The following is a 26,905-nucleotide window of genomic DNA, read 5'->3' on the forward strand; positions in this document are numbered from 1 at the left end:
ACCCCGGGCAATCTGCCCACTTCCCAGGTGTAGCTCTAATTCCCAGAGAACACATGGTGGTGGTGGGGCTCTGAAACCATCTTCACCAGACACCACTCCCTGCCTGGATCCTCATCAGATACTAAGGAGGAGAGGAGAGTTAGGGTTTCTCATACAACCTTCTTCGTCTCTATGTTCTGTGCATTATTCGCCTTAGCTGATAAGAGGAACTTAATTTGGGCCTTTTGATCCTTTATTTTCTCCTTGATGCTGTTCATTATATTTTCCATCTCTGTAAGTGACTGCCGCAGCTCCCGGTTGGTCCGGGATACTTCCACTTCTCTGAAGTTGCTTTCATCAAGGGCTTTCTTTAGCTGTGGGATACAAAGGGAAAATTAGAACATTTTAACCTTCCATTCAGTAAGAGAAGTTTATGTTTAGCTGTGTCCCTATATTTTGTTCTCTTTGGACCTTTCTTTTTAAAAGGAGGTTAAGTGATGGGACTTCCCTGGTGGTCCAGTGGCTAAGACTCTGTGCTCCCAATGCATGGGGGCCGGGTTTGATCCCTGGTCAGGGAACTAGATCCTGTGTGCCACAACGAAAGATCCCGTGTGCTGCAACTAAGACCTGCACAGCCAAATAAATAGATATTTTAAAAAGGAGGGTAAGTGAGGCAATAATAAGAAGTAGATTTGTGGAGAAACACTCTCAGTGGTTTTCATAATTTTTAACACTAAAGAACACAATTTTTCTTAGAACAGATAATGTAAATGTATGTGCGTCATTTGCTTTCTAAGAGCATGGCTTTGGAATCAGATAGAAGTTAAAATCTCAGCTTCAACACACACTAGTCAAGTAATTTCAGCTAATTAACTTCCCTAAGCTTCAGGTTCATTATTGGAAAAGTATGAGAATAGCCTACTTCATAGGATTCATGTAACAGTTAAGCAAGAGGAGGCAGAGAAGGAATATAGAGCCTGGCACACACTAATTGCTCAGTGCTCATTGCTGTGCTTTAAAGGTTTTTTTTTTTTTTTTTAAAAAAAACGTAACCTCGTGACCTCATATATGGAGAAGTGAAAATAAATTATATGGAGTTTATGTAAATACACCTGTCAGTTATTGACTATCCTTGCATATATTTTTATAATATTTATTTTGTCTATTGAGGTATAGTTAATTTATGATATTATATTAGTTTTAGGTGTAGGACAGTGATTAAAAATTTTTATAGATTATACTCCAGTTATTATAAAATACTGGCTATATTCCCTGTGCTGTACAATATATCCTTGTAGCTTATTTACATAGTAGTTTATACTTCTTATGAATATTGCTTTTTCTTTAGAAATTTTAATAAACTTGTCTACTGGAAAAATAACATAGTGATTACTATTGAAAACAAGACAACAGGCCCACAATGAAGTCACTTATGCTAAACCTCATGTCACCAAACTGAGACTTAATTACAGTTTTGGCTCTCCCAGAAAAGGACTCTTAAACCAGTCAATCAGGATTGGCCTGATCAGCATTAGGTGAGTAATCTGCCTGACAGACCCCTGCCATCCCTTAAAGGAAGTAACTCTGCTACTAGTAACTAATCTACTTTTTTGCCTAATATAACTTACTTGTTCCTGCTCCCCTCTGCCTATAAAAGTCTTTCATTTTATACAACTCCTCAGAGCGCCTTTCTATTGTAATCGATTGCATACTGCCTGATTCAGATTGATTTTTGTTCAAATAAGGTCTTAATTTTATTATTCCTCAATTTATCTTTTAACAGTAATGAAATCATTTTACAGAGTTCCCCCTCTTCCTCATATGCCCTTAAATGAGTACCACTGGATTTGTAGGGAGAAGAGACGGCAGCTCTCCTCCCCCTTCACTCCCCCCCACGTCCCAGGTCCTACCTGGTCTCTGGGGGTTCCTCCCGTCCCCTTAGGTGTCCGTGGTCCCACAGGTGCCCTCGTTGTGAGGAGACGCGAATTCCGCGTCCTCCTAGTGCACCATCTTCACCCCGCCCCCCCATATTCCTTTTAATATACCATTCTGACAGTCATATTATCATGTAACTTAATGGCTACAAAAGGGATAAACTGCCAGCAATGTCACTGTGATACCTTTAGCCTAAGAATCTCCTCTTTTTTGAATTTTATTTATTTATTATACAGCACGTTCTTATTGGTTATCTATTTTATACATATTAGTGTAGATATGTCAATCCCAATTCCAGGGATTTCTGGAATTTCAGGGGCTTGGACGACCAAGTTAATATTAGTCAATATCAATCAATCTTTTAGCATTCTATGATGTCTCATCAAGACACAGAATCTTAATCTAAAACTATTCTTTATAACGGAGGCTATACTAAGGTATTGGTTCTTGCCTTTTGCACTCCTGACAACTGTGTTACTGGAGGATATTACACGGACTTGTGTTTCAGGGTCATCGTGTCTGAGGAAGCTTGTCTAAGTCTTCATGTCCGTGGGTCTTCCTTACCTGTTCTGATTCCACACTAGCTTCTTTCAGTTTATCATCCGTTGCCTCTTTACATTTCTTCAGGTGTCTAACTGTTTCTTCCAATTCCTGAAAACGTGATACAGAGATTTTTGAAAATCTCCCAATGTACTATATATGGAAGAAAAAGCTTCAATATTGTAATAAATGAGCAAGCAAATTATGAAAATATGATGGGGTACTTTCTAACTCCAGGTGCTACCAGACTATAGGATAAAAACTATTATTTTCAGTTGAACCTACAGTATACATTTGTGTATATGATTATAGATTTTGATTTACAGATTCTCCTGAGAAAAGATGATTAACCTCTCTTTCCAGAAATGGAGAATACTTTTCATAGCAGACAATCTCTGTTGGAAGGCAAGAGTTTGATGGTCTCTTGAAGTCACTTTTCCTTAATAAAATGTGCTTTTCAATAGGTTGGGAGTAGATAAAAGTCCTGTAATGGCAACAGATGTATCCGAGCTACGGGGAAGAACCAAGGGGTGTAAAGTTCCTGAAAGATTATGAAGTTCACAAGTGTTACTTAGTAACTAGTCCTTTGCATATGTGAGCTTTAGCCGTTCTTTAAAATGAGTATCATTTTTATTAAGTTGAACATGAAGACGAGGTGCCATAGTCAAAGCTCCAGGCTTCATTCCTAGATATGATTCTAAGGACTTAGCTAAGATGAACGACTTGTAAGTTTGTCTTCTTCTATAGAGCCTAGAAAAGCCAGGTGCCCTCATGCTGGGTTTTGCACATGGCCTTTGCTGGTAATCTCTGAGATGAATCTTAGGAATCCTTTTACCTGGCACCTATGCTCCAGCTCCCACCTCCTCTTCTGCTCTGCCTCGAGTTGCAGCTCTTGCTGTTTCTTCTGAGCTGACAGATCATGTTGGCTCTTGGCCAACAGCTGCATCTCCTGCTGTAGGTTAGTCATTTCAGATACACATTTCTGGATACTCAGTGACTGGTAGGGCACAAAGAGGGAGACGGTTGGTGAACCTGTCCAAGTTTGGGATTTCCTGTGAATGGTAAACTGTGTGTGGAAATAATCTACCTGTTCATAACTTTTTTTCTGATACTGATCCTTATTTAACTCCATTTGGCTCAATTCTGTTTCTATTTGCTGAAAGTAAATGTGGAAATAACATAGAAAGATGATCAGTGGAGAAACTGGCTTGCTCTTTTTGCCTATAGGCTGACAGAAAGAATCCCACATGAGATCCACAGTTACCAGTTTCTGCTGGGCTCTCCTTCCCATCCAGCCCCCTGAACCCGAAAGAGCTAAGTCTTGTACAATCACTGTGGAAGAGACAGCTGGGGAGCCAGAATGTGACACTGGCAGCTAATGAGAAACCAAACAATGATGCAGCAGTATCTCTGCGGGACAGAGTCTCCCCCCACCTCACCCCGGGCAATCTGCCCACTTCCCAGGTGTAGCTCTAATTCCCAGAGAACACATGGTGGTGGTGGGGCTCTGAAACCATCTTCACCAGACACCACTCCCTGCCTGGATCCTCATCAGATACTAAGGAGGAGAGGAGAGTTAGGGTTTCTCATACAACCTTCCTCCTCTCTATGTTCTGAGCCTTATTCGCCTTAGCTGATAAGTGGAACTTAATTTGGGCCTTTTGATCCTTTATTTTCCCCTTGATGCTGTTCAGTACCTTTTCCAACTCTGTAAGTGTCTGCCGCAGCTCCCGGTTGGTCCGGGATACTTCCACTTCTCTGAAGTTGCTTTCATCAAGGGCTTTCTTCAGCTGTGGGATACAAAGGGACAATTAGAACATTTTAACCTTCCATTCAGTAAGAGAAGCTTATGTTTAGCTGTGTCCCTATATTTTGTTCTCTTTGGACCTTTCTTTTAAGAAGGAGGTTAAGTGATGGGACTTCCCTGGTGGTCCAGTGGCTAAGACTCTGTGCTCCCAATGCATGGGGGCCGGGTTTGATCCCTGGTCAGGGAACTAGATCCTGTGTGCCACAACTAAAGATCCTGTGTGCTGCAACTAAGACCTGCACAGCCAAATAAATAGATATTTTAAAAAGGAGGGTAAGTGAGGCAATAATAAGAAGTAGATTTGTGGAGAAACACTCTCAGTGATTTTCATAATTTTTAACACTAAAGAACACAATTTTTCTTAGAACAGATAATGTACATGTATGTGCGTCATTTGCTTTCTAAGAGCATGGCTTTGGAATCAGACAGAAGTTAAAATCTCAGCTTCACCACACACTAGTCAAGTAATTTCAGCTAATTAACTTCCCTAAGCTTCAGGTTCATTATTGGAAAAGTATGAGAATAGCCTACTTCATAGGACTCATGTAACTGTTAAACAAGAGGAGGCAGAGAAGGAATATGGAGCCTGGCACACACTAATTGCTCAGTGCTCATTGCTGTGCTTTAAAGGTTTTTTTTTTTTTTAAAAGCTTAAGCTCGTCTCTTTCTGTCACTTTTGACCTCATGTATGGAGATGTGAAAATAAATTATATGGAGTTTATGTAAATACACCTGTCAGTTATTGACTATCCTTGCATGTATTTTTACAATATTCCTTTTTTGTCTATTGAGGTATAGTTGATTTATGATATTATATTAGTTTTATGTGTAGGACATAGTGATTAAAAATTTTTATAGATTATACTCCAGTTATTATAAAATACTGGCTATATTCCCTGTGCTGTACAATATATCCTTGTAGCTTATTTACATAGTAGTTTATACTTCTTATGAATATTGCTTTTTGCTTAGAAATTTAAATAAACTTGTCTACTGGAAAAATAACATAGTGATTACTATTCAAAACAAGACAACAGGCCCACAAGGAAGTCACTTATGCTAAACCTTATGTCACCAAACTGAGACTTAATTACAGTTTTGGCTCTCCCAGAAAAGGACTCTTAAACCAGTCAATCAGGAAAGGCCTGATCAGCATTAGGTGAGTAATCTGCCTGAAAGACCCCTGCCATCCCTTAAAGGAAGTAACACTGCTAGTAGTAACTAATCTACTTTTTTGCCTAGTATAACTTCCTTGTTCCTGCTCCCCTCTGCCTATAAATGTCTTTCATTTTATACAACTCCTCAGAGCGCCTTTCTATTGCAATCGATTGCATACTGCCTGACTCAAATTGATTTTTGTTCAAATAAACTCTTAATTTTATTATTCCTCAATTTATCTTTTAACAGTACTGAAATCATTTTACAGAGTTCCCCCTCTTCCTCATATGCCCTTAAATGAGTATCACTGGATTTGTAGGAAGAAGGCACGGCAGCTGAGAAGGAGACAATAGGAGTGTGGTATTCTCTGTGGCTTGTAAGTATTTAACTTGTCAAAGTAAAAAGTCAAAATTGTTACCTTTCTCTTTATTCTTGCTCATTCCCTCAGATCCTAACCTCACACTACAGTGTTAGTCTTTTATTATCACCCAACTAAATTTCTGTTAGATATTCCACCATTTCCTCAATCAGAGCTTTGTCAAAACTGAGTAAGCCCTAAAAACTATCCCTCAAAAGTACCCTGGAAAGCAGTTGTGATGATTTCCATTTTGATTGAGGAAACTGAGACTCAGAAGTGAAGTCATCTGCACAGATAGTAAATTTACACATTGCTAATAAGAGGCAGCGCTGGGAGTCTTAAACAGTGCACCCTGAGCCCACCCCTGCCACTAACTGCTCAAGACATCACACTCATACTGTTCCTTGGTCTCTCCTGCACAAGTTCACCCTCTTTACTGATCCCTGTTAAAAGGATTTAATTTTTAAATATTCTGAACAACTCTCTCTGAATAAAGGTACTTTTAATTTCAGTGTCCATTTTTGTTTCCCACAGAAATTACTTCTATAATATTTTAACACTTATACAGTGCTTTTTCAACTTACAAAGCATCATATAAACGCTTGAATCTGATTTTGTGACTGTGCGCTGTCAAGTGCAATTGCTAAATATGCTAAATTTGGCAAAATACAGACTGGCCACCCCAACCAAGTCTTGGAATTATTTTAATTACTCCCTCCGCTGTGCTTATGATACATTTAGTGTCTGATTTTTCTATTAATTAAAATGGATTTTTGATTTGATTGTTCTCTATTTTCAACAGAAACACTTTGCTTGGCTCTAATCATCTGAAGCCCAGAGTAAATGCTCTAGTTCCCCTTAGCCTCCATGTTTCCAGTTTCTCTTTATTCTTACCTAGTCTCCACTGCTAACAGACTAACCGACCTAACATTGTGCTTACAGCCTTCTCAGAAACCTACAGTGCTCTCCTTTTACCTAATACTTTCCATCCAACATTCTGGGAGTCAAGGCCATCTACCAGCTGGTCTCATCTAAGCTAACCCCCTTTTCTCAGAAATTTCCTAAAGTCTCTGTTCTGATCAAGAGAGGCAAATCCTTTTTCTTTGCTCACATGTCCTATTTATTCCTGTAACTAACTTTCTTCATCCTCTTACATAGAGTGTCACAGCCCTGTCAGCTCTGCCAGTCTCAACCCTGTAGAATTTCGTCAAGCTTCCCCTCTTCTTCGATCACCCAACCAGCCTAAAACAAACTTTCCCTTACTTTTGAATTCCTTTAAAATTGTACACAGCTTCTAGCTATCCAGGAAACATCTTCTGATGTCTTCCTAGTTGTCTCATGTAAAGAGTGGAGATGACAATTAAATAAGGGGTAATTTAGCACGGACCACATCTTCTGCTGTTTTTACTTGTGCCTCTTAGGAGCAGGTAGGTGCATGATGGATGCTAGTTAAGTGAATAGAGGAGACAGGTGATTGGCCATCTGCCTAGCAGATGGCAGTCTCCTCCTTCCCACTCAGTTATTATTCTCCAATGGGAAGGCTATCACCAAGGCATTCCTTCATTGGGCAGATAACTGTATATCAGAAACTTTTTGTGTGTTAAGTTACAAACAGCATAGTGATGTATCTGGCCTCCTGGCAAAAGGGGGATTAGAAGAACCAAAGAACAACTGTAGCCATTCTCGGAAATCCTGTGGCTGGTTCTCCTCTTCAAAGGCATTCACCTAGAGGGAGACTTTTGTCACTTGCCTCCATACCTCAGTCACTTCCCGTTGTGCTGCTTTCCTTGCAGTTTCTCTCTCAATTTGAAACTGCTTCCTTAGAGCATCTATGCGTTCAGCATGCAATTCTGCTTCTATTTTGGATTCTTCACTCATCTGTTCTCTGTTTTGAAAAAGAGACATGATAAATCACCTTTAGAAAACATCTTAGTAGGCGTCATTTACCAATGAGAAGCAGATCAGTCACCAGGTAAAAATCACTGATCTGGAACTCATTAACAGAAGAAGAAATAAGCATTTACCTACAGCATTCAAAAACAAAAAGTTATTCAATATAAAGAGATCCACCCAAAAGAGTGAAACACATACTCTTGTTTTAACCAATACTGAGTAGTCTTGAGCCAGCAACATTTCACCAGAATATAAAATTTGTACAGATTACAAATATGAAAACTACCTTCTTTGCTTTAGCTTATACTTGTCTGCTATACCAGTATGTCCACTACATGAAAGGAATAAAGATCCACATGCACAATGCATTTCCCTTGGGTATAAATTTTCATGGGATGTTATTAATATCTAAATCCTATTTGCCTAGATAAAGTTTAACAAAAAAAAACTTTAGTGGGTTGACCTGAACTTGATGGGTTTGACCTCACTAATCTCAGGGAAAAAGTTGAAAACAATGAATGGTTTAGCAGCTGCTTAAATGGAATTATCCCACTCCTGGAGGGGTTATTCCCATCCATCCTTCTGTTTCTACTTTTCCAAATCATGCTTTTAAAGGACACATAAGCTTCTGATAGAAAAGGTTTGGCAGAAACATGTAAGTATCCCTTCCAACTTGGTTTAAAACTTCATGTACAGAAGAAGACTGACACTATATGAGGGAAGAGCTGAAAAGGAGCGTACCCCAGCCAGCTAATATCTGCTCTGCTCAACTATGCCTGCTTCCTTCACATGGCTCTGCTAGGAGTACTAGCTCAATGTAGGGAAAAAGGGTTTAACTGGTTTATGTGAATTAGCCAAACTTTCTCTTCCAGAGGCTCTTCCCTAATTCCACTGTGACTATACTGCCCTTACATGAAGGTTTCCAACTTCCGTAGCTCAAGTTCTTTGCTTTCCAATTTCTCTTGAACAGGATCAAGCTTTGTTTGCAGCTGATGATTTGTCTGGAGAGCTTGCTCCAGGCTCATAGCCAGTTTCCTGTTTTCTTCTCTAGCTACATCTAGAGCTTTTTGTAGAGCCTCCATCTGAAAGAGAGAAGAAAGAAGATTGTTTTTAATTCCACTGTAACAGATACAAGAAGTCCATAACACTCTATATTCACTCTTTAAACGTTGAAACAATAATTATTTGGAACCAGAACCAAAGACTCCAGATGCCTGGAATATATATATATGTGAGAACTTATTACAGACAGTCCTTAGGAGACTCGTAGAAGGTGATAGGAAGGGTATGCTCCACTGGTCACTAGAGAGTTTTGGAAAATAGAGCCAACTTACTTATCCTAATTTCTAAGGTTTTAAACCAGTTGAACTCCCCTTCCTGATCCTATGACCCTCTGGTCTCACTGCCTAGAGAGATAAGAACTGGCAACTGTCCCTTGTATATCCTTCTAGAAAAAGCTTTTTATAGGAAATATCTCTATTTTATATGTGTGCATATGTGTAGATACATATTCATGTGTGTATACACCTATAAACATGTGAGTATGCCTCCTTATTAAGTGGGATCACTCTCGCTACTTCTGACTAAAGTTATGTTTTTTTCTAAGCCCTTTAAGTTCACTTGTGCATTAATACATGAAAAGAATGCAGACCATATAAGACAAAGAGAGTTAGGCATAATTATGGTCCTGGTTTGCCAATAAATGGTTCACTGTAAGATCACAGACCCATTTCCCATTTGGAAATATGTCACTGTTCAAAACTCAGACTTGAATGGAAAGGAAATTTACCCAATTGTTTTACTCCATTTTTCCAAAATAGCAATATGCCAATAAAATAAAAAATATCAACGTTATCATCTATAAAAACCTGGCTTCTACCTTACTGTTGTGCTGGGCATCCACGACAAGGATTCTGGACCGCCTCTGGTCCACTTCTGCTTCCAGCTTCTGTACCCGCTGTTGATTTAGAGCCCTGTAAATGAAGGGCACAGGGAGAGTGACCACAGAAAAGTACCATCTAGGAGTGATACCACTGGGAGTTACAGGGCACCTTCCAGGAAGCCCAAATGGCATATGTAGTGGGCTACAGATGCTCAGAATATCTGAGAGTTGGCAGGAGACAATTAGTAGCCTCAGCTTCAGGTTAAGAAACTAATTTTCCTATGGATTAAAACTTGTCCCATTTATGATTCAATTTGGCTTTATATATTAAAGTATCAGAACATGTTAATGACTAACTTATGGGCTGGTAACTTTATACTATATATATATTACTAGTACAAAAATATATCACCTCTGTATGGACTGGCTTGCTGTTGAGATTTCTGCTTTTTACCCAGAATTTTATTGTGAATAGTAAACAATTTTTAATACCATTCCCTTGACTTTTTTTTTAAGTTCAGAGGTAATACAGATTCATAATATGTAAAAAAACCAAGCACAATGAAGAATATAAAACTCACTTGTTCTCCCATAACACAGAGGCAATATTCACCACTAATGTATTACAATAGGTCTTACAGGTCTGATTAAACTCAAACCATTTGTTCATTAACCTAAAAGGGAAACTTTTATGTAATTTTTGAAACATTTAAAGGAGTTCACTTACAAAACATGGCTAAAAGTAGTTCTCAGAATGATTCATCTAAAATAAATAAGATACTAATTAATGGATAATTAATTCAAACAGAAGTAGACACTTGGCTTTAATCTTGACAATTATCATTCTGTAGACTCAAGGGCAGGTATAAATGGTGTAGAAAACAGCAAGGATAAAACAGCATATATCACATGAATTTCTAGAATACATACTTATTTACATTGCTACAAAATATGAGAATTTTTGGATATCATTTTTATTTATAATTCCAGATTTTCCTGAATTTGCTAGTTCTTTAAATACCATTTTACTACTTTATTTTCACAAGGGAATCAATAGAAAATGACTGTTTCTTGACTGCACTCTGTTCTTTACTACAACGCTGCAGAATAATACAAGTACAAAGACAGAAAAATAATCTCTGGTACCTTTCTTTCTTGAGGCCTGCAATCTCTGCATCCCTCCGCCCAAGCTCTATTTGCACTTTTTCCAGAGCGCCTTGCATCTTACTGTGAGAAGCCAACACATTCTCCAACATGATTGTAACTTTGCAGTTGTCTTCTTTAGCTTCTGCCAGTTGTTGCTGAAAGTTTCCCACCTAATAGAAAATGAAATAAGACAAAGATATTTGATCCTTTCTGGTTATTTTTCTGCTGAGTCCCATGACTTCTAGAAGAGTATGGAAACCAGGTCCGGTAGAATGCTAAGAGGAATAATTAAAGTATATTTTATATTTATTTTGTTTCTTAAGTTATTTTGACTTTGAAAAAAAGAAAACTAGACCCTAGATCATATGGATCCTATGAAGAGCTCTGCAGTGCATCCTAACTATTGTTGTGTCACAGCACATATATTAACTAGAGACATAAGGACCAACAGCTTCTTGGGTCTAGAGGTGGTCCCAGACTGGCCTGTGCTAGCCCTCCTCAGCTATCTTACCACAGGGTCAGAAGAAGATAACACCATTGAAGCCCATCAGAATTATCTGAGGAAAGAGGACCATAAGTGGAAGCTGCTGAAGAATGATGTGACTCACAGCCCTCTTCAGAGGGGCAAAATCTAGCACCTGCTGTCAAGAATTTTGGGATATTACCCCTCTTCCCACTAAGTACACACACTGTTAAGCAGAAAGCATTTGGTAATTTGACTTAACATAAACTCTTAACAGTGTTATATCACATTAATAATACATAAGTAGGTGGTTATTATTACCAAGGTCAGATGTGTTTCAACAGAAAAAAATAGGACTTTTGATTATTTTAAGACAGGAAGAAAAAAAAACATTGGGAGTTAAATCATGTATTTTTAAAGGAAATATTTTAGAGCTCTTCTAAAGTTATCCTTTCTTTAGGAAAAAAAATCCTCTTCTGATCAATCCTCATTCTGTTTTACTAAAGGTAACAAGTAAAGAAAGAATATGGCTCATGAAAGATTTCAGAAGTGCTTCATTTCAGTAACAGACTTCAGAAAGGATTGATGTCTTGCCTTCTTGTTCTCCCTGTCCTCCAAAGCTTCGAGGTCATGTTTCAACTTCTGACACTCTTTTAGGGCTGCAGCACGACCCTTCACAACTCGTGAGAGCTCAAGTTCTTTCTTTTCAAGAATGGATTTCACCTTAGTAGAAAAAAAGAAATGATAAATGATTCTCCCAAAGCACAGCCAATCAGCAATTAGAATAAGACACAGCAATTTAGAAACCAAATTTAAAATGTTTAATTAAATATGCTCATATATTATTGTAAATAAAAACTAGCTTTAGTAGCTGTTTTTCCCCTTAAAACTACAAAGCAAAAAAATCTGTTAATAAACATGGGCAAATCTCTAATATATGTCAATCTCTATGGCAGCGCAGAATGAAGGTAAGGGAGATGAGACAATGATGCTAAGATGAAAAACACGGGAGAAACTGATTATCACAGAATTTGAAAATATAACGTAAATTAATATCATAAAAGCAAAGGTGAATAACTAGATAGTGTCAAGAAAATAGTGTTACAGAAGTGTTCTAAATACTGTCCTAATCCTAATTAGAAGTATTCGACTTTTACAAATCTGAAACACTTTTAGTATATCTACAGAGTTGTTTCAGATTCATCATACTATTCTAAATATTACTCTTTTAAAAAATATTTTATCTTGAAATACAGAGTCACAGGAGTTTACAAAATTAGTGCAGAGTCCCCATGCACTCATTTCCCTGCTTCTAATGATGACATCTTATATTGTAGTTCAACATTAAAATCAGGAAATAGACTTTAATGAGAAAAACTACACTACAAAATTTACAATTTTCAGTTTTTATTTTTTTTTCAGTACACGGGTCTCTCATTGTTGTGGCCTCTCCCATTGCGGAGCAGAGGCTCCGGACATGCAGGCTCAGCGGCCATGGCTCACGGGCCCAGCCGCTCCGTGGCATGTGGGATCTTCCCGGACCGGGGCACGAACCCGCGTCCCATGCATCGGTAGGCGGACTCTCAACCACTGCGCCACCAGGGAAGCCCTTCACCATTTTTTTTAACCTGCATTCATCTGTGTATGCACACATGCACATAGCTCTATGTAATTTGACCCCATGCACATATTCCTGTGGTCACGACAACCAAGATACAGAACTGCTCCACTGCCGCAAACAACTCACTTGTGCTACTTCTCTGTGTTCACACCCTCCCCCAAACTCATCCCATGCCCCTGGCAACCAGTAATTTGTTCTCTATCGCTACTGTTTTTGTCATTTCAAGAATGTTATTTGAAACATTTAAAAATAATTAATTTTAGTATAATACATTCACATTTTTTAAAACAGCCTTACTGAGATATAGTTGAAATACAATAAGCTATGTATATTTAAAGTGTACAATATTGATATATGTATAAACCATAATCATGATAATGAACACTTCCATTATCCCAAAAGTTCCCTTATGCCTTTTTGTAATTTCCCCCACTTCTATATCTCCCTGTTCCTACACATCCACCCAAGGCTACCACTGACCTGTTTTTCTGTCACAATCAATTCACTTTTATTTCCTAGAATTTTATAGAAATGAAATCATATTTGATGTACTCATTTTTGAATGATTTTCCACTCAGCACAATTATTGTGAGATTCACTCACTCTTCTTTATATATCAATACTTCTTCCTTTCTGTTGCTGAACAGTGTTCTGCTGAACACTGGAGTTGTTCCAGTTTTAAGCTGTTACAAGTAGAGCTGCTCTGGGCAGTGGTATACAGATCTTCGTGTAGATATATGCTTTCATTTATCTTTGGTGAATGCATAGGAGTGGACTGGCTGGGTTGTATGGTAGTAGTATGTCTCACTTTTAAAGAAACTACCAAAATATTTTCCAGAGTGGCCGAGCGATTTTACATTCCCTTCAGCAATGAATGAGAGTTCCTCCACATCTTCACTAACACTTGGGGTAATCAGTTTTTCAATCTTAGACATTCTAATAGTGTGTGGTAGTACCTCACTGCAGTTTTAATTTTCATTTCCCTAATGACTGATGTTTAACATCTTTTCAGGTGCTTATTTATCATCCGTATATCTTTTTTGGTGAAACGTGTGTTCACCAAATAAATAAAATACTTTGCGCCTTTTTTTTCCAGATTGTTTTTCCTTCTTAGTGAGTTTTGAGAGTTTTTAATAAACTGTGGAGACAAGACCTTTATCAGATATGTGATTTGAAAATGTTTTCTTCCCCCAGCCTGTAGCTTTTCATTTTCTTAACAATGTCTTTGAAGAGCATACGTTGTCAATGTTACATTTTTTTCCTTTATGGATCATGCTTTTCACGTCAAATCTAAGAAATCTTAGTGTAATCCAAGATCACAATGGTTTCATCCTATGTTTCAGAAGTTTTACAGTGTTAAGTTTTACCTTTAGGGCTTTCATCCATTTTGAGTTAATTTTTATATATGGTAAGAGGTATGGATCAAAGGTATTTTGTTGTTGTTTTTTGTTTGTTTCTGCATATGATACCCAATTACTTTAGCACATTTGTTGAAAAGACCATCCTTTCTCTACTTTTACTTCTGTTGAAAATAAAATGTTCATAAAATTTTTCTGGATGGGTAGCACATTCACATTACTCTTAAGGTACAAAAGGATAAAGTGAAAAATCTCCCAGCCACCCAGCTTCCTTCCTCGAAAATAATGTTGCCAATTTATTACGATTCATTTTAGAGAGACTCTATTCAAAAGTGAATACATATGTATACTTCATCGCCCCAACCCTTTTGCACACAAATAGTAAAATACTCTGTATGCTCTTCTGAACCTTGACTGTTTTAACCTAATAATAGATATGTTATGATTAAGATAAATATATCTTCAAACAGTATTCCAAACTATGGATATACCATGATTTATTTAGCCAGCCTCTTACTGATGGACTTTTGGTTGTTTCTAGTCTTTTGCTAATAACAAACAATACTTCAGAAAGTAACCTTGTAAACATGTCTTATGTACAAGCTAGTGTATCTGTAGGAAAGAGTACAACTGTGGGTGTAAAGTGATAAACAAAGCCAAATTGTCCTCCACAGGAAAAGGGCACTCCAAACAGCAGCAAAGAAGAATGCCTTTTCCCCACATCTTCCTCAATATTATACTTCCTTATAACTTTTAACCTGTAACGTTAAAAATACTTTAACGTCTTCTGTAAGGATTCAAGAATAGTACAAAAGATGCTAACTTATAAGGTTTTGAAAACCTATTGGATTTTGTTCTAGAAAAGCACATTAGGAAGAATATAGTTTGTATAATTTTACCAGTGCTTATAAATTATTTATAAAAATGAAAAGGCCACTAGCAAAAGTGCTTACAGGAAGGGTCTAAATTGTAGTTAACTCTGGAAGACAAGCTATAGTACTTTCTATTTTTAAATACCAAACAAAGATGGATGCTCTAGTCAGTTTTCTTTGGGAAGTATTTTCCAGTGTTCAAGTTCTCAGGGCTTCTATTTATGTATTTCTACTTGAAAATCAGGCTTTCCCCATTTTACTGTAAATGTTAAGACTATTAGCATTAATTTTTAAAGTGAAAATTAGATTAAAAATCTCAATGGTTACTCTTAAGCCAAATATGACATTTCTGTGTCCAAATCAAAAACTAAGTATGCAATAGCCAGAATGATGGTTTTGATCTACATCATCAGTTTTTGCTGTTTGTGAAGAAGTTCTTTCCTTGTTGTTACTCACACCTCCGAACGTTATCTTTCTAGATGTTACTACTTTTCTTCATTGTCGTATAAATCTGAAATTTCCTTATGATTTAATTTGTGGCCTTCACTTACCGAATCCCGGTGAAGAAAATTTGGGGACTCATCATTTTTTAATGCTCTTGAGGCAAGAATGTCTATTTTACCTTCCAGTCTTCCCTCCATGGTTTTAATGGCATTCAAAAGAGTCTTTAGAGAGATCCCAGAGTCTCCAATCTCCTGAGAAGACCTCACAGAAGTCAGGGTAGGTGCAAAGGTCACATGGTGTGTAGGGTTTGGCCTAACACTGGGCAAAACAACTGATGAACGTCGTTCCTTTACAGTGTTGACACGGGGCCTATGGCTTTAAAGTAATTTTGAAGATGCAGGCCTCTCTGGAGACTTCCTCCTTCTTGGAAGCATCAGCAATTTAAAAAGACAAAATCAACTAAACCTAGAATTATTTTTCAGTGAGTGCCCCCTTTACTATGAGACACAACACAACGTTCTAAATGAAGCTGGGATGGAAAATATACTTTAAAATGTGTTCCTTTGCTTTCAGAATGAAGAAAATACTAGTGTAAAGTATGTCCTCATGAAGAAACAAAGCAGATCTAATGAGGTCCCCTTTACCAGTATAGTCAGATTGTTAGAACCCATTTGAAGACACATTCTAGTTGCTTGGTTACCAAGGGTATACATACACAAACGTTATAGTTAAAGAAGTTACACATGCTTACACTGTTAAAAATTCAAAATAAATAATGTGATAAATTTGTAAATCATTGTTAATAGTCTCAGTAGTCTCAGTCTCAATAGCCACCATGCTAACAAGTAAGCACCTTCACTACTAATACCTCCTTCAAGTGCACTATTGCAAGTATATCTTGTTGGCAATGAGTTCTGCATTCGCCTGTAATTAAAAACCCCAAGATACTTGTTCCTCACCTCTGCCAAAAGTTTTAAGGTTCAAATTAAAAAAACACTTCCTCTATGATAGAGATTCTCGATGCTTTCATCATGATGATGTCCCCTATGCATGCTCACAATACAATCTATTTTGTTTCTGAAAGGCATAACCTTCTATTCTATAATAAAGTCTGCCGAGTACATTCCTAATCCTGCAATTAGAGCATGCAAGTTGAATGTCCCAATACTGCTTCAGGCATCTTTATGAACTCTTCTGTGGTTGAGTGGAACCTTGTACATCGAGGGTGTTTAAAATATTTTTGATAAATTGAGTCAAGTGAGAGAATATTCATCTTTCTGGGATCATACGGTGAGTTGGGGAGAAAGTCACCAATTTCTTAAAAGCTAATTAAAACAACATAGAAGCAATCTGTTTTATAGCTATTAATCACACCTGAGCATATTTGCCCTCTAGTGCCTTATTCAACTTGCGTAGATGGTCCTTCTGTGAACTGGTTTCAGTAAAAGGATGTAGTTGTTCTTCTAGCTGCTTAACTTTTGTCTAGAGGGAAAACAGAAGAATAAGAAAACAAGTCTCATTAAAGAAATATATATATATACACACACACACACACACACACACACACACACACACGCCAAAACAGAAAAAAAAAGATGTCACAAGTTTTGCAGAAAAAAATCACAGAAAATCCTTAAAACTTGTAAAAAGCGATCCTGTTTTTCTAATGATGCTATTTCAACTAAAATAGCTATTTCAACAAATAAAATAGGCTATAGCCCTATACATGTACTGAGATAATTCATTTGGTTTATAGCATTTATGGAAACTCCAAATTAACATGACTCATGAATATAACAGTGAGACTTTGTGGGTAAAATATTTCAATTTTAAAGAAATTGTGGTATCTAGTATTCAAAACCCTTTCTGAGTACGGATGATTAGAATTGTCAATATGTAAGGAGACAAGAGTCTTGTGTTTACCCACAGAGAATTACGCAAGTTGAATTAACAGAATTCTTAGAGGCTGGATTATATTTGAAAACTAACTCATAAAGCTGACTACTCACATCTTTCACTTTAAAGAAAAGATGATTTGGGGGAATAAAATCATTAATATTTACTCACAAATCTCCAAATTGTGTGTTTTTCTACATTTTCTTCCTCTTATTCCCAACCCTCTCAATACAAATCGACACTTAACATTACTGAGCTTATCTCTGAATCAGAAAAAAAATTCATCCAAAATTTTTAACTTAAATCAACCTTTTCCTCTCTCAGTATCTTTTCTTGTTTCCCACCTCTGAAGGGCAAACTCCTCTTGGTTGTAGCTACTGATTGTTTTCAAGAACTGTTAAAATTTGAGTGCTAATACTTCATTTTTTTTAGAAAGGCTACATGAAAACACATTTTTGTCTTAGCAAATCTCTCTTGTTCCATCAGCAGAATCCTTTTTCTCATCTTTGCCTGTTTCTGGTGCTCTTTTCCACAGTGTACAGTATTAAACATGTTCCGTGGCTCCCCCTTAAGTGTATTCACTTAAGGTTCAGAATTAGAATGGCTGCCTCTAAAGAGAGGTATTGATGCAACACTTATTCTCATTTTAAACGTAAGCAAACTGCTGTTAACCTTAGAACTCAGTGGAAAATACTGATGAACACTCAAGAATTTTCGATTTGCCTCTCTTCAAACAAAACACAGAATATCCTTGTTCCACAATATTTCTCAGGTAACTTACGCTACCCCCAGCCTCAGAGTACTCAATAAAATGCCCTGAAACTTGTCAGATGGCATGTTCTCATCTATAAAGCACTTTACTTTTTATACTGGGTTTCATTTTGGGAAGAATTTCTAATTCAGGACACTGGAATGGGGAAGAACACAGAAGCAAATAAATCCTGCTGCCCTCAGAGATCTGATGTTCCTGTGTCATTAAAATCCAAGTAGCTTCCACAGCTAGCTTACCAGGCAGTCTCGGAAATACCAGTATTTAGGTCAAGGTCATATCCTCCTACTGTTTCAAATGATCTAAATATATATAGATACATATTTCTAAAAATTGAGGTAGAGTTGATTTATAATATTATGTAAGTTTCAACTATACAACATAGGGATTCACAATTTTTAAAGATTATACTCCATTTACAGTTATTATAAAATATCGGCTATAGTCCATGTAATGTACAATATATCTTTGTAGCTTATTTTATACACAGTAGTCTGTACTTCTTAATCTCCTACCCTAATATTGCCCCTTACATATATTTTCTAGTATAAAACTATAAAAACATAACACTATAGAAACTGTGAGACACCTAAGAAATGGATGAAAAGAAACTGTGTGTGTGTGTGTGTGTGTGTGTGTGTGTGTGGTACGCGGGCCTCTCACTGTTGTGGCCTCTCCTACTGCGGAGCACAGGCTCTGGACACGCAGGCTCAGCGGCCATGGCTCACGGGCCCAGCCGCTCCGTGGCACGTGGGATCTTCCCGGACCGGGGCACGAACCCGCGTCCCATGCATCGGTAGGCGGACTCTCAACCACTGCGCCACCAGGGAAGCCCTTCACCATTTTTTTTAACCTGCATTCATCTGTGTATGCACACATGCACATAGCTCTATGTAACTGGACCCCATGCACATATTCCTGTGATCACGACAACCAAGATACAGAACTGCTCCACTGCCGCAAACAACTCACTTGTGCTACTTCTCTGTGTTCACACCCTCCCCCAAACTCATCCCATGCCCCTGGCAACCAGTAATTTGTTCTCTATCGCTACTGTTTTTGTCATTTCAAGAATGTTATTTGAAACATTTAAAAATAATTAATTTTAGTATAATACATTCACATTTTTTAAAACAGCCTTACTGAGATATAGTTGAAATACAATAAGCTATGTATATTTAAAGTGTACAATTTTGATATATGTATAAACCATAATCATGACAATGAACACTTCCATTATCCCAAAAGTTCCCTTATGCCTTTTTGTAATTTCCCCCACTTCTATATCTCCCTGTTCCTACACATCCACCCAAGGCTACCACTGACCTGTTTTTCTGTCACAATCAATTCACTTTTATTTCCTAGAATTTTATAGAAATGAAATCATATTTGATGTACTCATTTTTGAATGATTTTCCACTCAGCACAATTATTGTGAGATTCACTCACTCTTCTTTATATATCAATACTTCTTCCTTTCTGTTGCTGAACAGTGTTCTGCTGAACACTGGAGTTGTTCCAGTTTTAAGCTGTTACAAGTAGAGCTGCTCTGGGCAGTTGTATACAGATCTTCGTGTAGATATATGCTTTCATTTATCTTTGGTGAATGCATAGGAGTGGACTGGCTGGGTTGTATGGTAGTAGTATGTCTCACTTTTAAAGAAACTACCAAACTATTTTCCAGAGTGGCCGAGCGATTTTACATTCCCTTCAGCAATGTATGAGAGTTCCTCCACATCTTCACTAACACTTGGGGTAATCAGTTTTTCAATCTTAGACATGCTAATAGTGTGTGGTAGTACCTCACTGCAGTTTTAATTTGCATTTCCCTAATGACTGATGTTTAACATCTTTTCAGGTGCTTATTTATCATCCGTATATCTTTTTTGGTGAAACGTGTGTTCACCAAATAAATAAAATACTTTGCGCCTTTTTTTTCCAGATTGTTTTTCCTTCTTAGTGAGTTTTGAGAGTTTTTAATAAACTGTGGAGACAAGACCTTTATCAGATATGTGATTTGAAAATGTTTTCTTCCCCCAGCCTGTAGCTTTTCATTTTCTTAACAATGTCTTTGAAGAGCATACGTTGTCAATGTTCCATTTTTTTCCTTTATGGATCATGCTTTTCACGTCAAATCTAAGAAATCTTAGTGTAATCCAAGATCACAATGGTTTCATCCTATGTTTCAGAAGTTTTACAGTGTTAAGTTTTACCTTTAGGGCTTTCATCCATTTTGAGTTAATTTTTATATATGGTAAGAGGTATGGATCAAAGGTATTTTGTTGTTGTTTTTTGTTTGTTTCTGCATATGATACCCAATTGCTTTAGCACATTTGTTGGAAAGACCATCCTTTCTCTACTTTTACTTCTGTTGAAAATAAAATGTTCATAAAATTTTTCTGGATGGGTAGCACATTCACATTACTCTTAAGGTACAAAAGGATAAAGTGAAAAATCTCCCAGCCACCCAGCTTCCTTCCTTGAAAATAATGTTGCCAATTTATTACGATTCATTTTAGAGAGACTCTATTCAAAAGTGAATACATATGTATACTTCATCGCCCCAACCCTTTTGCACACAAATAGTAAAATACTCTGTATGCTCTTCTGAACCTTGACTGTTTTAACCTAATAATAGATATGTTATGATTAAGATAAATATATCTTCAAACAGTATTCCAAACTATGGATATACCATGATTTATTTAGCCAGCCTCTTACTGATGGACTTTTGGTTGTTTCTAGTCTTTTGCTAATAACAAACAATACTTCAGAAAGTAACCTTGTAAACATGTCTTATGTACAAGCTAGTGTATCTGTAGGAAAGAGTACAACTGTGGGTGTAAAGTGATAAACAAAGCCAAATTGTCCTCCACAGGAAAAGGGCACTCCAAACAGCAGCAAAGAAGAATGCCTTTTCCCCACATCTTCCTCAATATTATACTTCCTTATAACTTTTAACCTGTAACGTTAAAAATACTTTAACGTCTTCTGTAAGGATTCAAGAATAGTACAAAAGATGCTAACTTATAAGGTTTTGAAAACCTATTGGATTTTGTTCTAGAAAAGCACATTAGGAAGAATATAGTTTGTATAATTTTACCAGTGCTTATAAATTATTTATAAAAATGAAAAGGCCACTAGCAAAAGTGCTTACAGGAAGGGTCTAAATTGTAGTTAACTCTGGAAGACAAGCTATAGTACTTTCTATTTTTAAATACCAAACAAAGATGGATGCTCTAGTCAGTTTTCTTTGGGAAGTATTTTCCAGTGTTCAAGTTCTCAGGGCTTCTATTTATGTATTTCTACTTGAAAATCAGGCTTTACCCATTTTACTGTAAATGTTAAGACTATTAGCATTAATTTTTAAAGTGAAAATTAGATTAAAAATCTCAATGGTTACTCTTAAGCCAAATATGACATTTCTGTGTCCAAATCAAAAACTAAGTATGCAATAGCCAGAATGATGGTTTTGATCTACATCATCAGTTTTTGCTGTTTGTGAAGAAGTTCTTTCCTTGTTGTTACTCACACCTCCGAACGTTATCTTTCTAGATGTTACTACTTTTCTTCATTGTCGTATAAATCTGAAATTTCCTTATGATTTAATTTGTGGCCTTCACTTACCGAATCCCGGTGAAGAAAATTTGGGGACTCATCATTTTTTAATGCTCTTGAGGCAAGAATGTCTATTTTACCTTCCAGTCTTCCCTCCATGGTTTTAATGGCATTCAAAAGAGTCTTTAGAGAGATCCCAGAGTCTCCAATCTCCTGAGAAGACCTCACAGAAGTCAGGGTAGGTGCAAAGGTCACATGGTGTGTAGGGTTTGGCCTAACACTGGGCAAAACAACTGATGAACTTCGTTCCTTTACAGTGTTGACACGGGGCCTATGGCTTTAAAGTAATTTTGAAGATGCAGGCCTCTCTGGAGACTTCCTCCTTCTTGGAAGCATCAGCAATTTAAAAAGACAAAATCAACTAAACCTAGAATTATTTTTCAGTGAGTGCCCCCTTTACTATGAGACACAACACAACGTTCTAAATGAAGCTGGGATGGAAAATATACTTTAAAATGTGTTCCTTTGCTTTCAGAATGAAGAAAATACTAGTGTAAAGTATGTCCTCATGAAGAAACAAAGCAGATCTAATGAGGTCTCCTTTACCAGTATAGTCAGATTGTTAGAACCCATTTGAAGACACATTCTAGTTGCTTGGTTACCAAGGGTATACATACACAAACGTTATAGTTAAAGAAGTTACACATGCTTACACTGTTAAAAATTCAAAATAAATAATGTGATAAATTTGTAAATCATTGTTAATAGTCTCAGTAGTCTCAGTCTCAATAGCCACCATGCTAACAAGTAAGCACCTTCACTACTAATACCTCCTTCAAGTGCACTATTGCAAGTATATCTTGTTGGCAATGAGTTCTGCATTCGCCTGTAATTAAAAACCCCAAGATACTTGTTCCTCACCTCTGCCAAAAGTTTTAAGGTTCAAATTAAAAAAACACTTCCTCTATGATAGAGATTCTCGATGCTTTCATCATGATGATGTCCCCTATGCATGCTCACAATACAATCTATTTTGTTTCTGAAAGGCATAACCTTCTATTCTATAATAAAGTCTGCCGAGTACATTCCTAATCCTGCAATTAGAGCATGCAAGTTGAATGTCCCAATACTGCTTCAGGCATCTTTATGAACTCTTCTGTGGTTGAGTGGAACCTTGTACATCGAGGGTGTTTAAAATATTTTTGATAAATTGAGTCAAGTGAGAGAATATTCATCTTTCTGGGATCATACGGTGAGTTGGGGAGAAAGTCACCAATTTCTTAAAAGCTAATTAAAACAACATAGAAGCAATCTGTTTTATAGCTATTAATCACACCTGAGCATATTTGCCCTCTAGTGCCTTATTCAACTTGCGTAGATGGTCCTTCTGTGAACTGGTTTCAGTAAAAGGATGTAGTTGTTCTTCTAGCTGCTTAACTTTTGTCTAGAGGGAAAACAGAAGAATAAGAAAACAAGTCTCATTAAAGAAATATATATATATACACACACACACACACACACACACACACACACACACGCCAAAACAGAAAAAAAAAGATGTCACAAGTTTTGCAGAAAAAAATCACAGAAAATCCTTAAAACTTGTAAAAAGCGATCCTGTTTTTCTAATGATGCTATTTCAACTAAAATAGCTATTTCAACAAATAAAATAGGCTATAGCCCTATACATGTACTGAGATAATTCATTTGGTTTATAGCATTTATGGAAACTCCAAATTAACATGACTCATGAATATAACAGTGAGACTTTGTGGGTAAAATATTTCAATTTTAAAGAAATTGTGGTATCTAGTATTCAAAACCCTTTCTGAGTACGGATGATTAGAATTGTCAATATGTAAGGAGACAAGAGTCTTGTGTTTACCCACAGAGAATTACGCAAGTTGAATTAACAGAATTCTTAGAGGCTGGATTATATTTGAAAACTAACTCATAAAGCTGACTACTCACATCTTTCACTTTAAAGAAAAGATGATTTGGGGGAATAAAATCATTAATATTTACTCACAAATCTCCAAATTGTGTGTTTTTCTACATTTTCTTCCTCTTATTCCCAACCCTCTCAATACAAATCGACACTTAACATTACTGAGCTTATCTCTGAATCAGAAAAAAAATTCATCCAAAATTTTTAACTTAAATCAACCTTTTCCTCTCTCAGTATCTTTTCTTGTTTCCCACCTCTGAAGGGCAAACTCCTCTTGGTTGTAGCTACTGATTGTTTTCAAGAACTGTTAAAATTTGAGTGCTAATACTTCATTTTTTTTAGAAAGGCTACATGAAAACACATTTTTGTCTTAGCAAATCTCTCTTGTTCCATCAGCAGAATCCTTTTTCTCATCTTTGCCTGTTTCTGGTGCTCTTTTCCACAGTGTACAGTATTAAACATGTTCCGTGGCTCCCCCTTAAGTGTATTCACTTAAGGTTCAGAATTAGAATGGCTGCCTCTAAAGAGAGGTATTGATGCAACACTTATTGTCATTTTAAACGTAAGCAAACTGCTGTTAACCTTAGAACTCAGTGGAAAATACTGATGAACACTCAAGAATTTTCGATTTGCCTCTCTTCAAACAAAACACAGAATATCCTTGTTCCACAATATTTCTCAGGTAACTTACGCTACCCCCAGCCTCAGAGTACTCAATAAAATGCCCTGAAACTTGTCAGATGGCATGTTCTCATCTATAAAGCACTTTACTTTTTATACTGGGTTTCATTTTGGAAAGAATTTCTAATTCAGGACACTGGAATGGGGAAGAACACAGAAGCAAATAAATCCTGCTGCCCTCAGAGATCTGATGTTCCTGTGTCATTAAAATCCAAGTAGATTCCACAGCTAGCTTACCAGGCAGTCTCGGAAATACCAGTATTTAGGTCAAGGTCATATCCTCCTACTGTTTCAAATGATCTAAATATATATAGATACATATTTTTAAAAATTGAGGTAGAGTTGATTTATAATATTATGTAAGTTTCAACTATACAACATAGGGATTCACAATTTTTAAAGATTATACTCCATTTACAGTTATTATAAAATATCGGCTATAGTCCATGTAATGTACAATATATCTTTGTAGCTTATTTTATACACAGTAGTCTGTACTTCTTAATCTCCTACCCTAATATTGCCCCTTACATATATTTTCTAGTATAAAACTATAAAAACATAACACTATAGAAACTGTGAGACACCTAAGAAATGGATGAAAAGGAACTGTGTGTGTGTGTGTGTGTGTGTGTGGTACGCGGGCCTCTCACTGTTGTGGCCTCTCCCATTGTGGAGCACAGGCTCCGGACACGCAGGCTCAGCGGCCATGGCTCACGGGCCCAGCCGCTCCGTGGCACGTGGGATCTTCCCGGACCGGGGCACGAACCCGCGTCCCATGCATCGGTAGGCGGACTCTCAACCACTGCGCCACCAGGGAAGCCCTTCACCATTTTTTTTAACCTGCATTCATCTGTGTATGCACACATGCACATAGCTCTATGTAACTGGACCCCATGCACATATTCCTGTGATCACGACAACCAAGATACAGAACTGCGCCACTGCCGCAAACAACTCACTTGTGCTACTTCTCTGTGTTCACACCCTCCCCCAAACTCATCCCATGCCCCTGGCAACCAGTAATTTGTTCTCTATCGCTACTGTTTTTGTCATTTCAAGAATGTTATTTGAAACATTTAAAAATAATTAATTTTAGTATAATACATTCACATTTTTTAAAACAGCCTTACTGACATATAGTTGAAATACAATAAGCTATGTATATTTAAAGTGTACAATTTTGATATATGTATAAACCATAATCATGATAATGAACACTTCCATTATCCCAAAAGTTCCCTTATGCCTTTTTGTAATTTCCCCCACTTCTATATCTCCCTGTTCCTACACATCCACCCAAGGCTACCACTGACCTGTTTTTCTGTCACAATCAATTCACTTTTATTTCCTAGAATTTTATAGAAATGAAATCATATTTGATGTACTCATTTTTGAATGATTTTCCACTCAGCACAATTATTGTGAGATTCACTCACTCTTCTTTATATATCAATACTTCTTCCTTTCTGTTGCTGAACAGTGTTCTGCTGAACACTGGAGTTGTTCCAGTTTTAAGCTGTTACAAGTAGAGCTGCTCTGGGCAGTTGTATACAGATCTTCGTGTAGATATATGCTTTCATTTATCTTTGGTGAATGCATAGGAGTGGACTGGCTGGGTTGTATGGTAGTAGTATGTCTCACTTTTAAAGAAACTACCAAACTATTTTCCAGAGTGGCCGAGTGATTTGACATTCCCTTCAGCAATGTATGAGAGTTCCTCCACATCTTCACTAACACTTGGGGTAATCAGTTTTTCAATCTTAGACATGCTAATAGTGTGTGGTAGTACCTCACTGCAGTTTTAATTTGCATTTCCCTAATGACTGATGTTTAACATCTTTTCAGGTGCTTATTTATCATCCGTATATCTTTTTTGGTGAAACGTGTGTTCACCAAATAAATAAAATACTTTGCGCCTTTTTTTTCCAGAGTGTTTTTCCTTCTTAGTGAGTTTTGAGAGTTTTTAATAAACTGTGGAGACAAGACCTTTATCAGATATGTGATTTGAAAATGTTTTCTTCCCCCAGCCTGTAGCTTTTCATTTTCTTAACAATGTCTTTGAAGAGCATACGTTGTCAATGTTCCATTTTTTTCCTTTATGGATCATGCTTTTCACGTCAAATCTAAGAAATCTTAGTGTAATCCAAGATCACAATGGTTTCATCCTATGTTTCAGAAGTTTTACAGTGTTAAGTTTTACCTTTAGGGCTTTCATCCATTTTGAGTTAATTTTTATATATGGTAAGAGGTATGGATCAAAGGTATTTTGTTGTTGTTTTTTGTTTGTTTCTGCATATGATACCCAATTGCTTTAGCACATTTGTTGGAAAGACCATCCTTTCTCTACTTTTACTTCTGTTGAAACTAAAATGTTCATAAAATTTTTCTGGATGGGTAGCACATTCACATTACTCTTAAGGTACAAAAGGATAAAGTGAAAAATCTCCCAGCCACCCAGCTTCCTTCCTCGAAAATAATGTTGCCAATTTATTACGATTCATTTTAGAGAGACTCTATTCAAAAGTGAATACATATGTATACTTCATCGCCCCAACCCTTTTGCACACAAATAGTAAAATACTCTGTATGCTCTT

The 26,905-nt window shown here is 36.9% G+C and overlaps 2 protein-coding genes across 2 annotated transcripts in view; both read right to left on the reverse strand.

Annotated features, from left to right (window-relative positions):
- LOC308610845 (coiled-coil domain-containing protein 150-like) overlaps positions 1-26,905 on the reverse strand; it is a gene marked incomplete at its 5' end in the record, with an annotated part of 96,523 nt that overhangs the window by 43,550 nt on the left and 26,068 nt on the right. The window contains 5 exon segments of the mRNA XM_081259838.1: positions 7,536-7,662; positions 8,583-8,752; positions 9,550-9,643; positions 10,699-10,868; positions 11,756-11,884. Coding sequence (XP_081115964.1) covers positions 7,536-7,662; positions 8,583-8,752; positions 9,550-9,643; positions 10,699-10,868; positions 11,756-11,884 — 690 coding nt within the window.
- Positions 150-6,088, reverse strand: LOC308610844 (coiled-coil domain-containing protein 150-like; the record flags this gene model as incomplete). The annotated part of the gene is made up of 6 exons (XM_081259837.1): positions 150-353; positions 2,479-2,565; positions 3,290-3,451; positions 3,542-3,829; positions 4,152-4,244; positions 5,999-6,088. The coding sequence occupies 6 exons, from the start codon at positions 6,086-6,088 to the stop codon at positions 150-152; spliced, it is 924 nt and encodes a 307-aa protein (XP_081115963.1).

The sequence above is a fragment of the Mesoplodon bidens genome, assembly GCF_964165515.1.
Source record: "Mesoplodon bidens genome assembly, contig: HAP1_SCAFFOLD_39, whole genome shotgun sequence".
Lineage (NCBI taxonomy): Eukaryota > Metazoa > Chordata > Mammalia > Artiodactyla > Ziphiidae > Mesoplodon > Mesoplodon bidens.